Below are 18,412 nucleotides of genomic sequence, written 5' to 3'. Positions count from 1 at the left end.
ACCATACCACTGGTTGTCCTAAGGAACTCTAAGATGTAGTTTCCCATGCACTCAAGTAAAGGTCTCACACAGGTTGGTAATCTGTTTTCTTCACTGACTTTATGAATAACAGAGATGGCAAGTCCATCAATCTCTCAAGTTTGTAAATAGAATAGTAAATTAAACTGAATAATTTGTTGTCACTTTAAAATGTTTCAAGATGACTGAATTTGTAGCTCTTGATGTAAAAATTGTTGATGCAGCAACCCAAGCTGATACCGGTGATTCTGGTCTAACAAAAAAGTCTGTCCTGTTTCTCTCTCCTGCCCCCTTGATTTCTTCTTCCATTTTCTGTCATTCCAAACAAAACAAGTCTTTTTTTCTGAAGCTTGTATAGGTTGAGTTCTTCCAGTAAAAAGCTATTTCTATTAGGCAATCCTTTTCCTTCTTCTTTTTTAATACTAATAAAAAAGACAGGGACCCTAAGGTTAGTGTGTACTAATGAGATGATTCAGAAGATATGACTGAAATGAGATCCAGTGTGACACAGCTGGCTACAAAGAAAATCTATTGCTTGAGCAAAACGTACTGGGGTACTCTAGTATCTCTGTTTCTAGTGCCGTTACCATGGTTTCTATACAAAGTCTAGACTGCATTACAATTATAATCTTTGTGATGACAAATATAAAGAATACATGGAATATGATAATAAAATCTTAGGTGACCTGTCAGAAACTCTTGTTACAGCTGCAAATGACTACTTACATTTGACTTTGAAATGACTTATCTGGATAGAATGTAAATTGATATATTCTAAACTATTCTAACTATTGGATTTCCTTCCAATTTTATTTTGCTGTGGTGTAAAAATGATTTAGAGAGTAGTTCAGTTAATACAAACAATTTTTCTAGTTTTGATAATTCTCATAATAAAGACAGTCTGACAGTCCAGTGTAGGATCATGATGTATGTTTCATTCAATAGAATGGCCGTAGTTCTGTTGTTTTAATCACTGTTGAAATTCAGATAGAGCAATATGTACAATATTAGTCATGATTGACATACTAAATTTATTTACTAAGCTTTACACTGTAGGAGTTTGGAAATAGGATGGAAAGATCCTGAAGCTAAATGTGAATTCTGATTAAAAATCCAAACTTTATCCAGACATGTTTGACTCAATTCATTTATATAATGAAATTCTATTAGCTAATTGAAAATATTTTTATTAGGTAAAGTTCTTAATTTTAAGTAAACTGGAACAAAAGAAAATGAATTTTCAAAATTATGCATTTAGGCCTCATTAAACTAATGAAAATACCTATCTGACATGTAAAAGGTAACAAGGCTTTCAACTCAGCATGTAAAAGCCAAACAACTGATTTGAATACACATGTCCACATAGAGGATGTAAGATTGCTGGTTGTACATAACTTCAGCACTTGAAAACTCTCTGACATTACAATTTTATCATTTTAATTATCCAAATGCAGTTAAAAAAATCAACTGATTTTGAAAACCTGGCCTGCCAATAACAGCTCGTAAGAACTCAAGTGATCTAGTGATTGTGTTGAAAAGGGTTCTCCTTCCTATGACTTTCTTTTTCTCTTTCCATGAGCTGACCTTATAGGGGCCTACCCTCAACATGATGGAGTTCAGTAGGTGCAGCCTCTGATGGAAGGTAAGTAGAGAGGACTTGATACAAGGGACAAAGTAAAGCTTCACGATGGCGGTAAACTACCACCACTTGGAGAAAACTGCACTCAGTGATTTTTGTACAGTTTTTGAAGCATACGTTTATGGCATAGTTCTGTTTGAAATTTGGGGAAATTTCTAAAGAAAAAGAACTGTACTAAATTCTTTGTAGTTAAAACACAAAACTGAGTATTAGTGAACTTATCAGGATCACAAAGCATAAAAAAATGAAAATCCAAAGGCACAAAACCTGACAAGTAAAGAAGTATTACATAAGCTGACATGATGACTTACCTTAAAGGAGATTTCATACTGCTCTCCTCCCCATATTTCTAATCCTGGATCATAGCCTCCCAGCTCCCAAAACCACTTCCGGTTAACAGCAAATAGACCTCCAGCCATCACAGGAGACCTGAAGAGCAAGTGAAACAAACAGTGAATGACAGGAATCATCATGCTGTGCTTGAAAAATGGAAAAGATTGGCAATGTACATGGAAAAACAATAATGAAGATATTAGGACTGTGTGTGTGCGCAAGTGAATGCAGGCGCATTCACAGTTACCTTTACTGCAAACAACATTTACCTTTATTGACCTTTTTTGAGAAACAGGCAATGTGATAGGAACAGCTATGTAGGGCACAGTAGGCAGCCTTCTAAAAATTCCCTTTCTATAAACAAATTCGGTTAATCACTAAATAGATCCACCTAACAGCAAAAGAAAGAGACTTTGCAAATGTGTTTAATGAAGTCCTTGTACAAAATGTGAAGCAACTCACATTTGAATGTGAGCAAAACTCTTCAGTTCATTTCAGTCTCACAGGTGCAGGCTAGAAAAAGACAAAAGTAAATAGCTACAGAGCTACTGCTGGGAGTTAAACATCTGCTTTTTTCACAGGAGCATCTGAAACTCCTAAAATTTGCCTCAAAGCGGTAATTTACCATCACTCTATGAATAAACATTTCAAACTCACTTGAATCTTTAACTCATCCTTTTCCACAAGCGGTATAGAAAACAAGTGAGATGTTTAGTGTTAGTAGATATTCATAAAAGGTGCATTTAAAATTTATAAGCATGATTTTTTTTCACTACGAAGACAGTGATGTTTCTAATGAAGTAAATACATTGACAGCTCTTGGGATTTTGATGTCGTTCGCTGATTCCTTGAACAGGAGTACAAAGAGATTTACACTGAATAAGAAGGAGGTAACAAACTGAAGAAAGTTCAATCCAACTGCTCCACCAATTTGTGTCAATACATGCCTTGGAAGTTTTAGAGCAAGGCAATGAAAGGAACACATTTCTACTAACGCGTTGTCAGCAAGCAGAAAGCTTCTGGTAGAACTTTCTCATCAGAATAGACATGAAACTGGATATTATGCTATGTGTAGCACTACAGCCCCTGAAGGATAATTATCTCCCCAGGAGGCATTTTCTTTCTGAATTATTATTGGTGGTTTGTTAGCAGGAGTGGAAGCAGATAGTACAATCCCTGAAGAACTCACTGGCAAATAAAAATTCCATTATTTGCCACTGATCTAGGATTTGGTAGTAAGTTAGTGCAGATAAGTATTTCAGTAAGCTAGATGTTTATTAAAAGGATATCAAGTTAATGGAATAATGTTCTGCCGTATCTTCTCTACCTTATCACTTTTTACAATGCTATCTTTTATCCAAGCCAAAATAGCAAACAGACAGCTGGGTGGATTTTGCCACTGTTGGGATGACAGAGAATCCCCACAAGCATAAATGTCATAAAACAATCCTCTCATCCACATTCATAGTGATGAAAAACATTACATATATTTCACCTTTCATTTCTAATATGCAATCTAAAACTTATATATATAAAACTTTTACCCCTTTTATTAAACTATTCATTCTTATGACTGGGGAGTTCTGTTTTTAAGAGATTAATTGTATTTTCCTTTAGAGATTATGTTTTTAAAAGCACACAGTAGCTTTGTGAAACAAAGCTGAAATATTCTAACTGGCAAGGCCATGCTCTGTAACATAGACTGTATGTTAATACATTTCACTTTTATTGACATCGCATATCTCAGATATTGACTGTTCTTTTCACATATGAATAAATTCAATAGACTTTTTATAAGAAACCTTCCCCTGGCGATTCTGACAACTACAATACATTTTCCATTTCTACCAACATATATCTAATTACAAGGTAGCCTTTGTGACTCCAGGTTCTAAATAATCAAAACAAGATGCCCTTTTATAAAGATGGACTTGCATGGTAAATACTAAAACCTTAATCTTTACGGGCAGAAGAAATGAAGTCCCAGAAATCACTGGGGAAATGCAGGTTTTCTATAATTCTCTTACATTTATTAACTTCCATGAGCATTTCTCTTGACACAGTGAACGGCTTACAGAAATGGCAGTCCCCTCAGGTGAATCAGACAAAAGACCAAAAAAAAGCCCAGAGACTTCAAATAGCAAGACAATTGGCAGATACTTACAAATGATACTTTAAAACTAATCTATAGATTTTCCAAGGGTAATACCGAGTAAAGAAACCCCTTGTTATTTAAATAATAGTTCATTACAGTTTTGAACCTTTATTGCAAGTGACTGGAATAGCAGCAAACTCATATTTCTTGCATTCACTTAAAAAAAAATAAAATCACATTGTGTTGTTCTATTCATTCTTATTCACAGTATGTTCTGACAGTTGTTGGTTTGCAGGAAAAGTGATGGGGAGGACAAAACAGGATGGGTTTCCGGTTTTCAGTGGAGAGGGATGAGCAATAAACAGTGTGGACCTGACCACTTAGCACAGGATATGTATTCTGCTCTGTGACACAAGCAGCTACTGCTGAACAGGGCTTAAATTGTCTCCAAAATAGGAAGACAGGAATCCAGTCCTACAATCTTGACAGATATGGAAAGTCCTTATGTAGTCAATAGAATTACTCACACAGATGATAACTGCACTGAGCCTGAAAGAGAAGAATTACTGCCTTGTTTAATGGTTTTTATATATGAGTAGAAATGTCAAGTACAAAGCTATGCTTGTAGAAGACATTTTTCATGAAACATCCTACTCAGCCACTTAAATAATCAGACTTGAGCTACTGTAGCATAATATTATGTGAATAATTATACTGGGGAGCTGTAAAAGAATTTTAGTCAAAGACTTCAAGGGACAAGGACTCCCAAAACATCAAAAAAGCTGGAAAGGCTAAGGCTGTTAAATTTTCAAATAGCTATAAAAACCCTCCACATGAAAAGTACTCACAAATTCACTGGATGAACAGTACTGCAAGTAGTATTCAGCTGATCCAAAAATGGCCTAAGATATGTCTATTTTCTCAGCACTGATGGGTATGCTTGGACAAAAATTGAGTTTGATTTTTCTTAGCACAAAAAAAAAAACCCAAGTTATTTATCACAAAAAGAAAATACACTGAGAAGTCAGCCAAATGCTTAACATGAAAAGATAGCATACAGATTTAAAAGGTGTACTAGAAAGAACACTACTGTAGCTTCCTGTAGCCAGGGAAGAATTTTCTGATGTCTCATAATTTACATGCAGAGGAAGAAAAGAGATTTATCCATGAATTTTTAAGATAAGAGGAAGAATGACACAGTCTTGAAAGGAGCAAGAATTTGCATTAGAAACAAATGAAGTATATTGCAAATAAATGAATGAACTGCATAAGAAGGCTTGGAATCATTACATTGCTAGAGTGATATATACAGCAAAGCTAAAGAATTCACTAATGTGAAATGGAAGAGGAGCTTTGACAACAAGCCTGAATGCACCTGGAAACCACCTGTACTAGATGAAGCATTCCAGTTGGTATGCTGACACTCAGACTAGAAGGTGACCAATATATGACACATATTTTGTGTCAAATAATGTCAGTAGGTGAACACAGTGTTCCTCATCCACTATTCAACATACAGAAAACTTTATACTGTGTATTGATCATTGCTTAGTTGAGATGCTGCTGTGTTCTGGGGCACTTTGGAAAGGACTGAGAGTAGTTACCTACCCGGAACTGCTGAAGTTTGATCAGGGATAGTATTGCACCCAGACAACAGGGTATTACACTACACATCTCTTCATACAATCCAGTCTTATTAAAGATTGCTGCACTACTGAACAGAAAAGCCTAGCTACATTTCAGCTGGTATCGGCATCGGTGCTGGGTGACCTTGTGGAGCCACAGATGTGACAATACTTCTATATAATAAAAAGGTCCAAAACAACTGAAAATTAAAATTTTATATATGTGTGAAATAAGAGACAGAGATATGGACACTAATGAGAAATGAAGTGGATGCATAAAAAATGAAGAAGAGGAGTTGATCAAAAGGCTACAAAGTGAGAGAGGTTAATAAAACAAATGAAGAAGTATGAGCTTAAAGGCTGCTTCAACTGACAAACTGAAAGACAATTTCTATATAGTGAATAGAAAAACATGATGTAATTGAGATGAATGCAGGTAAGACTGACATCGCTAAATTTTTCAAGAAAGAAATTAAAAGAATGAACTTTTATATACTTAACTGTTTAAATAAATATGTTAAAATGATTTTTAAATGATTTTAAAATACACTGAGTATTTTACGTTGCATGTTTCTGCCCATCACTGTTTCCTTGTGTCTTATTGACATCTATTTTAAAAAGGCGGTTACGAAACTTCTCCCCTAATTTGATGACTTTGTGCCCACTTTCTAACATGATCACATAGGTTTTGCAAAACACTGTATCTCCAGTGCCCATGGCATATTTTTGAGTGTCTCAGAACAGTATCCAAAATATGTGGCAGATCAATTGTCTTCAGAAGGGGTATGTCTTTCAGTTGACTTGTTCCCCAGAAATACTGCTTGCACCTCAGCAGTTTATTCATTGCAAATTTAAAGCTGTCATCACAGTACACTGTAAGCTACCAGCTGTTCTTTTTCTTATGATGTATGGAAGTTTGAAGTCCTGAATATTTATGGTAAGATATGGCAACAATTTCACAGAATAAATGGAGGTAGCATTTGTGTTGCTGTATTCAGCTGTGCAGATACTACTGTATAATCCCATTGTCACTGTTAAGTAGATTGAAAATTACAATAATTTTCCCTCCCCTATATCTTTCCAAATGTATCATATGAGGATAGATTTAACACAAGTGCAAACTGTCCCATCTTATCTACAATTAATACCTGCATGTATGTATGTCTGTTTCATACCTATCTACTCAGTGACACCCCGTTAACTACTTTACAGGTGATAATTCATTTATGAGACAGGTGTCTTACAAATGAGAAATCTTCCAATGCCACGTGGATATAGACCTGGACCAACTGCTCTGGGTGGCCCTGCTGGAGCAGGGGTTGGAGCAGAGTGACCCAAAGATCTTGCCAATTTCAACTGTTCTGTGATTCTAGGATGGAACTATATTATACAGAATGGAGATTAAGACTAATTTGACTCATACTTACGTAGCCCCACATAACCAACAGTCGGTACAAAAAAAGTGCAACAAAGGTCTCTTTCTGAGGCCAAATGCTGCAAATTTCCTATGACCAGGAGTTGAAAAAATTGTTAAAAAATATTCATTCTCATATAGTGAACTTTGTTGGAGATTACGAAAGTGTTATGTAACCGTCAAGCACTTTCAGTAATGTAACTTTTTAAAGTGGCAGTACAGTTACTTCATAGAATCATGAATGTTGGAAGAGACCACTAAGATCATCCAGTCCAACCACCAACCCATCCCCACCGTGCCCACTAATCATGTCCTTCAACGCCACATCCACTTCATTCACTTTAAGCTTAGAAACATAAACAATGTTCAGATATTTAAGCAAATATTTTTACAAGTAAGAAAAAAAAAGGCACCACACTTAGTTTTTATATAACCTATCACCTCAAGTTGTATTCAAAAATATAATTGACCTGAAATGCGTAACAGCCAAGTTGTATTACTTAAAATTAATCCACCAGATCCTATGCAATTACATTTTTCATTTTGGGGGAGGTTTATATTGAGATAAAGCCCTATTCTTCTCCAAGAAACAGTCAAAAAGTCAGCTGTAGAAATTCAGCCACAAACAAAGTTCTAAAAGCACTTGAAGCTCCTTTATAAAAGTTAGACTTATAAAAGTCTAATCACATGGCTCCTTTGAATATTTTGCATATTTTACTTAGCATATTGCTAAACTTCATTGACAAATCATATTGTAAAAGAGTGATGAACCTTTATATGGGTAATGATGCTGAGGTCCATTTAGCCTTCCCTCCCATATCTAGAAAATTAATGAAGCTGTGGAAGAGCTGGGACAATTCAGTAGAGATGGAAGACTCAGAAAAGAAGAGTTCCCCCTCTCTCATAATTACCTCTCATAATCCAAAGGAAATCTATCTGAATTAATGCTACAGTAATCAAACTAAGGAGGTTGGTCTGCAAAAATTATCATGCTGAAACATGAAAATGAAAGGTTCTGGAAATGTTCTACAGGCAAAGATGTTTGGAAGGATAAAACTGACAAAGAAAAGAAAAGTTGGAATACTATGCTTCAAGCTGTACTAAAGAAATGAGTCCAGTGCACAAACACAACATTCTGGGAAGGAGAGCTGAGAGCAGCACCTCTGCTGAGTCATGTTCTTGTCATGAGAGGACAGAGATCTTGGATACATGCAGCTTAACTGCAGCAAAAACCATTAAATGTAAACATAAAGATACACCTGAGGCAAAATATTACCAGCTGTCCCTAAAATATGGACTTACATTAGCCCTCTTGGCTTTTTGTAAAATTCAGTTTTGAACCATGTCTAAAAAGATATATATATATATACACACATATATATGTATATTTTAAAGAATATATTCCTTCTCAGATTGTCAGTACAAAAAGCCAGTACACAACATTCTGCATTTAAAGTTAATTCAATGTCAAAATTCAAACAGATAAGTAATGGTTTGCACAGCCTAACAAATTTGCAAGTGTAGGAAGTCACCCTGCTTCTGGTTCTTGTGAAAATCCATTTGTTTTGATTACAAAGGCCTGTGCCATTCAGCTGAAGGCACAATGAATCTCCTACTATCATCTATTTTCCTCTACATTATTATAAAACGTGAGGCTAGTATTTTAATGCCAGTACCACTATTCTAAACTGGTTGTACATCTTAGTTTTAAACAGGAAAAATCTGTACATGCTAACAAAGAAATCTATGTCTAAGGAAGGGAATACTCAGGTAAACTGACATCTCATTTGAGACAAAACTTCTGTTTTCAAATAAAGAACAAGGCCAGAAGCATTTCTGTGGGTCACCGGTTGTACAGCAGCTCCATCACTGCCCCCAAAACATTAGCAATAACAACAGTTCATTAAATTCCATCGCAACCTTCGAGGATGTTCTCTCAGAATATATGTGGGCAGTAGCTAAATGGAATTACTATCCAATTACAATGTTATCTTCTCTTTAAACGTAGAGGTATAAGCCAAAGAACTATCTTCCTTTACCAGGGCTTACTTTTGCTTCATTTATTTACATAATGCAATATAGCATCATAAGCAAAGTTCAGGGAGAAATTTTTAACTTTATTAAAAATGATTGCTCCTTAAAACATATCCACTGGACCAAACATAGGTTCTCTGATATATTTTTTTTTAATTTCCAAAATAGCCCTTGAATTTAGACCTTTTCTTCCCACGTCTTCCCTACAGACATTCCTAGCTAAATAATGATAACAAATCTCACTGGTCAGCAGTCTGCTGTTAAATGTTAGAGGTGATTTGATTAAGCTTTTCTGTTTACTGTATCCCTGTGGCTCCAATTTCTATAACTCTAAAAAATTCTGTTTCTATTCCAGATTAAAGAAAATTGAAAGGCGCCGCAGCTTGGAAAGCTAGTTTTGCACACAATTAATAAAATTGACTTCACAGCCAGGGATTACAAACTGCTCTTTTTGCACTTCCTCCACCTCCCAGAACAACCTCACAAGCAGGCTAGGATATCTGGGCAATGCAGGGTGCCAGCAGCACTGCTCACGACAGCATCTGCTCTGTAGGCAGGACCACCAGGGCTGTGCCTATCTGGCCTACGACATCTTCTCTGCCATCATTACTACAGCTGCTTCAGACTTTTTATGGTTGGCAAATGAGAAAAAGAGTTCATTCTATTGACAACGATAGATCCCACTGTATAGTACTGCAAGCATACTCACAACACTTGGAAAACTTTGAAAAAGACAAACAAGGCAGACAAACTTTCCTAAATTCCAAATGAAAAAGAAGCCTTTTTTTTAATGGCGTTCCTGCAGTAATCCAGGCTGAAGTTTTGACAATGAATGCTTCAGATGGGCATGTAAGGAATTACTAAAGCGCTACAAGGAAATGGCAACAAAAGTTTCAGTGCATTACCTTTTTTTGTTCACCCCCCTGCTCCCATTCCAGAGTACACCGAACAATTAGTGAGGGTCGTTTCCAGAATATTTCTAAGTTGCAAAGAAGCATAGTTCCAATAACCCACCCCAATTCCTTGGCAAAATCTTTTAAGGTACCTCTGATTCCCACATAGATGGAACCAGCTGTTTCTCCAGGGTTCTACAAACTGCTCATGGTCATCCTGATGTGAGCAGACAGAGCCCTCACACTTTGCTAAGAGGATGAGATACATAGTTATGATTTGGCCTGTGATCTGCTACAGAACAGGGTACGTGGCTAAAATTATTGCTTTGATCAGCCCTTCAGAAGTACTGTCAGCAACTGCCCTACTCTACCCTTGCACATGCGCACTGCTTCAAACTCAAGCAGGGAATGGGGACAAAAGGCAATTATAATACTTCATTTATATCTTTAGGTTTTTAATGCAGAAGCCTGAAATGATTGCACAGTGTTACAAAAGAAGACAGGAGCACACGCAGCCTTGTGCCATTGTTTTGAAAGGGTAGGCCACACGTTTTTTACTACCGGTCAACATCTTCAAGAACATTCTCATTATGCTACAAGAAGGAATCAAAAACAACAACCAAAACCAAATGCCTGAAGAGGCAAGTATGCAGCCAAAGAAATGCTGAGATCCTGGAAATGGATTCCAACATGCATCCTTGCTAATTATTAAGGATCCGTAATTTGCTATGTTACACTACAAGGGAAGGTAACAGGGAGGCATGGAGATTTAACTGAGTTGGAGTTTTCTCTGTCTGCACCAGAGGTGCAACAATATTCTCTCATAAAATCCATGAAACAGTGAAAGTAATTTTTCAGAAAAACACTGGAAATCACTTCACAGTAAGGGATGTAGGAACTGAAAGCTGATGAGGTTGAGCACTTCACTGTCCCACAACAGCATATGCTTTTAATTTGATGTTGTTGTGTAATGATGGACAGGTAGGGCTGTGGAAACCCACGGAAATGAATCCTCCTGTGTTATCATCATAACAAATCACATTAAAAAAAAATCTCTACTTGATAAAAAAAATAATAAAATGAAAGTCTTGTCTAGGGATAGCTCTCCACACTTGCATAAGCTCATTCACTCTGTATTATAAGTGCATGGAAATGTGCCTAGCAATAAAGAGACAGAGAATACAATGTGATCTAAAGGAGATTAATATTTTTGAGGTTTTCAACTGTTAGGAATTGCAGAAGACAACCAATAGCTTTTCTATTCCCTCACAGAGAGTGATATCTAGTGTTCTGCTTTCAGGATTTGGATATGAACTGGTTGTTTTCAAAAGTAATGTTAGAGTACAGTCAGTTTTCATTAACTGCTAGTAAAATACTCTGATGGTGAGAGTTGTTGATTGCTGCTGTAAATGCTCACTTCTGTTAGAAACTCTTTCAGCTATCTGAACATTTTAATATACAGCTGAGAGGAAAATATTCCCACCAAAATATCATATTTTTCTTTTCCTATAAATAAATACATATGTGCCACAAGTACAATTATTACCCTACTTACTGATAAATGGTCACATCTGTAGGTGAGCAACTAGAAATCTCTATCACTGAATACATGATTCAGTGATTCCAAGGAATGTCTTGTATATCTGCAGTTAGCTCTTTGGATGGTTGAAGTGTTTGCACAACATACTACCAGTGAAATTATGCTGCTGTGCGTGAGTTCTAACCCTGAAGGAAGATAATGAGTGTTCCACAGAGCTGTGATGATTTGCACAGGCTCTGGTGCAAACCATTCTTTCCAAGGCACATTGGTCTCAGGGCTAGAAACGGGAATTCTGATGTACATACACAACAGCACCTCCAAAAATAATTCCTCCTAGTTTATTCTGTTGGCACAGCAGTAGAGGTTGAACCTTCCCACCAATACCTCATTTCATGTTGCTGCCATGTGACAGATGGCAGTAGAGGGGCAGCCTGACAGAATGGCATCTGACATGGAAGTGCATATGAAGCAAAGGTGTGTCAATGAATTCCTCCACGTGGAAAAAATGGCACCCACTGACATTCACTGATGCTTGCATAACATTTATGGAGATCAAACAGTGGATGTAAGCACAGTGAGGTGGTGGGTGGTGTGTTTTAGCTGTGGTGACAGTGATGTGAAAGGCAAGTCATGTTCGGGATGGCCATGCAGATTTTTACACATGTAGCTCTTATTCATTGCTGGTGAAAATGTATAGCTAATTACCATGCTACCATGAAGAAAAAGAGTGTTCTGTAGATGAGAATTTGCTTTATCAAACAGCGTTATTGCGTTTGTATCTGTTGTTGTTTCCAAGAGAATAAATAGGAGGCATTACTTTTAGAGTGACATACATTTAGGGATAAAATAAGTTATATGTTTATTTTAAGAAACATTTGTACAGTTGGGAAAAATTGAGGTGATCAGTCATTCTGACTCATTTCCAAAAATCTTCATGTGCAAGCCCTATCATTTCAGACTTAAATTTTCTAATTTAACTTAAACACAAAAGCCGTAACAAATCCTGAGCTGGCAACAGGATAAGCTGGACACTAATGATGACTCTTGCAACTTATCTACAAAGGCTCTAGTGTCATGACTTCACAGAAAAAAGAAAACAGAAAAACAGAAAAAAGCAAATCCTTAATAACAAAGTAATCAGATTAATCTCTTGTTACCTATGGCAGTTAGCAGGTAACATAGGTAACCAGGGGAAGCTGTAGTTTCATCTCATCTCATCCATCACAGCACACCGAGATAGACAGTTCTCTCTGTGTTGTCTGGATGGCTACTGATAGGTAATCTCACTGGACAGATGATATTCAAAGGATGGAGTTGGTAATACTGTGATTATTTTACAGACTACACAAAGAGTGCTCAGAGCATCTCATCCAACAAGTTTTTAGCTCTGCATGGAAATACTTCAAAAGCAGATTCAAAGAGGAGTGCCAGTGTTACTTCAAGGTCCTCAGTTCACAATGAGTGGTTTTACTGTTTGCCAGCTTCATGTTCCCAAATAACAAAGCTGCTCTTGAAAGTGTGAACTGAATCTTGGTAGACAAAAGCGATGTTATAACCCACCCCAGTGCCAATGTACAGATGGGCTTCACACCTCACATCGTCTACTTCCCCTAGAGTCAAACTGCTTAATCTGACCTTCTCAAGGAACTTCTCAACACAGGAATTCATTTTAGCCCTGCAGACACTTATATCACCTTAGTTTGTACCACTCAGTAGTCTGCCTCTGAACTTTGAGATTACAGTGAGAGATTCAATGAAAATAGCCAGGGTCAATACTGATCACATGAACTAAATAAAGCTGTATGTTTCTAAAGGATGTAAGTGATGTTCGTGCCCACGCTGTCATTATGACTTCCTTTCTTTTCAGGCTCTCAATCTCAGCACCAGATTACATTCCCTCCGCATAAGGCAGTCTTTCCTTTACTTTCTAGAGTAAAAGTATTCACCAATTGCCAGCTAAACAGAAATGGAAATTGGGATGATCTGAGTACTTTGCCAATGAGTACATTTTCAAACAACTCATCTCCAGCTAGCAGAAGAGAAGAGCCTATGGGAGGTGTGCGGAAGAACAGTAATTAGGTCTGCCTGACATTTGTTTTCCTATGCTTGAGAAAATGTTTTTCTGAAAACTTTATACAACAACTCATAACCAAACTTCATATGCACAGTAAATTGTTGGCTGTCATTATCAGTAACAAGAGAGAAGAATTATAGTTGCAAAGCAGCTGCTGTAGCATTCAACCATTCTGTTAGAAAGAAAATAAAACTAATGAAAGATTTAAAGGAAGAACATTATGCATGAGGTTTCTCAAACACAATTAAATACAAATTGCAGCACAAGTAAGTATTATAAAACACGGAATTGCAGGTCAAAGACTGAAATTACTAGCGTTGACAGAATCTCTTTTATAGCTTTCCTTCTGAAGCTATATGCAGGATGCTGTTCAATAAATAAAGATAAAATGAAACAGAACACTGCAAATATTTTCCCCTCATGACTACACTTTAAAAGCAGAATTATGCCTCCCCTGTAATTACAGAAGCTGCTATTCCATTAACAAATAATATTAGAAGTGAGTGGGAAAGCAAACAAGCCAAAGGGAAAAAATCTGCTTCCATGTATTGTTAAAAGAACGCCATTCATTCACAATTGTGTTTACTGATGAAGCTTAATGCCTCAGTGGAGGAAGAAAAGCAATACAGTCAAAACTAAGCTGTGTTTTGGGGTCAGGTGAAGTGGAGTTCTGACAGCATCCTTCAATCACTTGTGGATGCAACTATTTCTGGAGGCCAAGACCTGATCTGATTGGAAGATATAATTTCTTGATAATGAGTAATAGTAAGAAAGAAAGACTGAGTACATTTCCTCAGAAAAAAATGAGTTTCACAGAGGTCAGCATTCTGTCTATGTTGCCTCTCTTTTTGGAGTGCAGGAAGCAGCTTCAAGCAACCTGGCACAGCATGTGCTGGATTAGTGGTTTCTTCCCTCATGCATCACTGTACTGACAGCCTTTAGATACCATTCCATTAATCTAGGGGTTGTGCATACATCTGCATTTCCAAGGGGAAAGCACAGCGTAGTCCATCTTCCTATGCAAAACGATCTTACAGAAAAGAAATTCACCTTGAGACTCGATTTCACTTCCTGAGGAATGTATGAAATCAAAAAGCATCAAGGCAAGAAGAGTACTGTCTTTTTGGTGCTTAGTTTTTAAAGGAGATTGCAGTAGAACACAGATCCACATAGGTACCATCTGCAGTAATGGCTGTGAAGAAGATTATGAATTGGTGAATTTTCCTATTTTTGCTTCTATAACATAAGGAACTCTGGAAGTACAGAGAAGATGCCAGCCAAAGATCCACATACACAGTTCTGGTAGCTCCTCAAGATCAACACATTATTCACTGTGCACTAAGAATAAAGATGTAAAACTCCAAGAGACTAATATCAGCATCCACAAACTCCTGTTGCCATGAGCAATGGTGTCCACATGATAAATACTATGCAACCAAGCCTATATTCCTACAGTAGATTTTCATATCTCTGAGGAATAATGAAGCTCACTCCACTGTCAAGATCCATTCAATGTGCAAACATATTTCATTATCAAGACAAAAGACAACAACCATATATTCAGAAACAAGTATGTACCACATTGACAAATAGCGTGAAGTAATAAAAAGCTCTTGCTTCACAGAAAGGAATATAGTCAATAACTTTTTTTTGCATGTAGAATTTTCATTTTAGTTTTGTAACTATAGAGTTTCATTGATGAAGCATAATTAATTTGTACTCTAAGAGGAGATTAATGTAAGATCTTTTTAACATATTTTCTTACAAAAAGTCATCACACAATTTATTGCTGAAGTAACAAAAAAGGAGAATAAGCCATTCTCAGAAAGCCCATGGCTTGTCTGTGGTACAAATCATCATTTAAAAAACAATTCTTCCAAAGGTATTTTTTTAGAAATTGATACATGTGGAGGTCTTTCCTCAGCCACTACACTTCTACCTGGGTCCTCTTCCTCCAGCATCAGTGCAATGAGGCATCCTAGATTCACACTGGCCTAGTTAATTGCGGAGAACACCTTATTTTAAGAAGCATTGTTTGTAAAAGATGGACTTAGAATACCAAATAAAATGCTTTCTGGTCTACTGTGCAGAAAGTTATATTTAAAATATCCCTCAAAATACAATATGACATGTGCCTCAGGTTTGAATATACTCTTTGAATTTTTGCTCAAATTACTTTTCAGTACGTAACACTATATATTTAAAATAGCACTTTTAAAAGTTCAACACTTCCTATTATTTAAAGTCTTGCAAGTTTTAATTATTATGTTATTTATATTCTTCACAAACACATAAATGAAGTACTTCAGTGAATTAATAATGCTCCTCCCTATGTCTCAGTTACTAAATTAAGCTCAGTGATGACGGTCAGTAAATCACTAACCACTCCTCTTCCAGGAAAATGCAGATTTTGTATCAAAACAAACAATTGGGCACAAGAACCATTCTTGCTGTTAAATAAACCATTCTCTCAGAGCAGTATTCAAACTTGTACAGGTGAGAGCGTTATGACCATTTTACATATATGCCAGCATATCAAACCTTTTTACAGGTTACTCCTATCACTTAAACCACCAATGCTTTAATTTTATATAGCACTTCTTAAAACATGAAGTGTTGAAGAAACAAATGTTTCTGGCAGTGTAGAAGTGAACTGACTGCTTCACACTGCCTTTGCTTGATGCCAACTACTGTGAATAGCAATTATTGCAGGTCAAAGACTGCAATAATACTACAACTGTAGCATTGGATTGTAGTGGACTATTTAGTAATTTTTCTGATTTTCAATCCATGTTCAAAGACTCTAATTTGGACTTTAGATTGGATATAAGGAAGAAGTTTTTTGCAGAGAGGTTGTTGATGCACTGACACAGGTTGCTCAAAGAGGTGGTGGCTGCCCCATCCTTCGTGACATTCAAGATCAGGCTGGAGAGGGCACTGAGCAATCTGATTGAGCTGTGGGTGTCCCTGTTCACTGCAAAGGAGTTAAGACTAGATGACCCGTAAGGATCCCTTCCAACTCAAACAACTCTATGCTATGAATCTCACCAGTTCAGGAAGGAGGTCAGGAAGCTGCAGCTACCCAATCTCCATCTCAGAGAACTTTTCCCTGGCACGTGTCTTCTGCTTGTCACTGCTACTATCAGAGTGCTAATCCTATCTTCAGGGCAGGAAATCATGGCTGCAAGGAGTACTCAGAATGATGGCATTGAGCACTTCCCCTGGAGAACAGTGGATTGGCCCTGAAGCCAACTCTGACATCACTCCTGCAGGCAACAAATAGGGACAGATGGTTCATTTGGCTTTCAACCTCCAGGATGTTCTACTCAGTAATCACTGAAGTAAAATCAGTTTACTTCTGGTTGTGATAAAACACAAAGATTCTGATTTGATGTTATACTAACTTCTCTGATTGTTCCCATTTGTTTTCATAATATCAGGATTTGTATTAAAAATTTTACCAGTTGAAGTAAGCTTCTCTTTAGGCTCATGAAATACTTGAAAGCATATTTCTCTGCATATCCTTGTCACTTAAGATCATTCAGTTAATAATATTTTGAAGTCTATCTGCATGGATAAAAAGTTCCAAATACTGAGTTTGTTTGTTGTGCCCATCCAACCAAATCACCCAGCACAATATTAGTAGCTCTCCTTGCATCAGCATAAATATACAGCTGCTCACTTGCTTTCTAATAAGGCCTGTGTACAGAAAATAGAACTATAACTTCTGTGCATTTTTGAGATAATGAAGCTGTGTATGCAACAACCTAAATGGAAATGGGGAATATTGCAGCTGACATTAAATACTAGGGTATTCATTTTTGTATTGTTTCCTTACATCTATGCACAACAGCTAAATGACTAAAAATATTTTAGGAAATGCTAATTTTTTTTTCTAAAGAGTTGATTAATCAATTCATTTAGATTAGTTAATCTTAAGAGAGAAAGATAACTGAAAAAAATGGGGGAAGACGGTGTGAGAGGTAGGAGCAAAAATTGGTGGACATTTCTGTTTGAATTTAACACTTTAGCACCACAGTGTATTAAGTTTAATGTGAGACAGTTTGTAGAGAATTGGACGGTTGACAAATTCAAGACAAACTCAAATGCAGAGAGCTTCAAAAAGCACATGCACTACCACTGACAACCAGCAATAAAAAAGAGCACAGCCCTTTATGTCCTGTATTACCAAGGCAAAGCACTATTTCCTTCTTCAGTTCCTCAGGTAATAACAACAGTTCAAAATATCAAAATCCAGAATGTCTAAGACTTCCATCTAGACAGGACTGACTGACCTGCAATTATTATACTAAATTCTACCCTGTTCCTAGCTTTAACACATGCATCTCTAGTAAACAGCTTGTCTTAGCTTCCTCTCTTAAATTCACTCTCTCTTCTCGGGTTGGACGCTTTGATAAAATATACACTAAATCTTGCAATGCAAACAAAACTTTTCAAGAAAGATAAACTTTAAAAACTCCCAGTAAAAGATCAAGCAAACAAAAAGTAATTTCTTTTCACAAAGTGTGCAAGGAATTAACAAAATAAATTTCTCATTTTATTTCTTAAAACTTTTTTTCAATCCAGAGAAAAAAAAATATTGAAGGATGCCCACAGTCTTGTAGAGAATACCTCAAGAGTTCACTTCATCTGATACAGACACTGATGATGAATTTTTTTTTAAACAGACAAAAAATGTGAGCTCACATACAGGGGACCAGCAGCAAAGCCTTTTTCTCCCAGGTAT

The 18,412-nt window shown here is 36.6% G+C and overlaps 1 protein-coding gene across 2 annotated transcripts in view; it reads right to left on the bottom strand.

The window, feature by feature from the left end:
• GALNTL6 (polypeptide N-acetylgalactosaminyltransferase like 6) overlaps nucleotides 1-18,412 on the bottom strand; it is a 430,337-nt gene that overhangs the window by 50,416 nt on the left and 361,509 nt on the right. For both annotated transcript variants that reach the window (XM_085222467.1, XM_085222466.1), the window contains exon 7: nucleotides 1,969-2,086. In XM_085222467.1, coding sequence (XP_085078593.1) covers nucleotides 1,969-2,086 — 118 coding nt within the window. The remainder of the gene's footprint in view (nucleotides 1-1,968; nucleotides 2,087-18,412) is intronic.

Source organism: Meleagris gallopavo, chromosome 4, assembly GCF_905368555.1.
Source record: "Meleagris gallopavo chromosome 4, MGAL_WU_HG_1.1, whole genome shotgun sequence".
NCBI classification, from domain to species: Eukaryota; Metazoa; Chordata; class Aves; order Galliformes; family Phasianidae; genus Meleagris; species Meleagris gallopavo.
The sequence above is the reverse complement of the archived record's forward strand: the minus strand, read 5'-3'. Positions and strand labels throughout refer to the sequence as shown.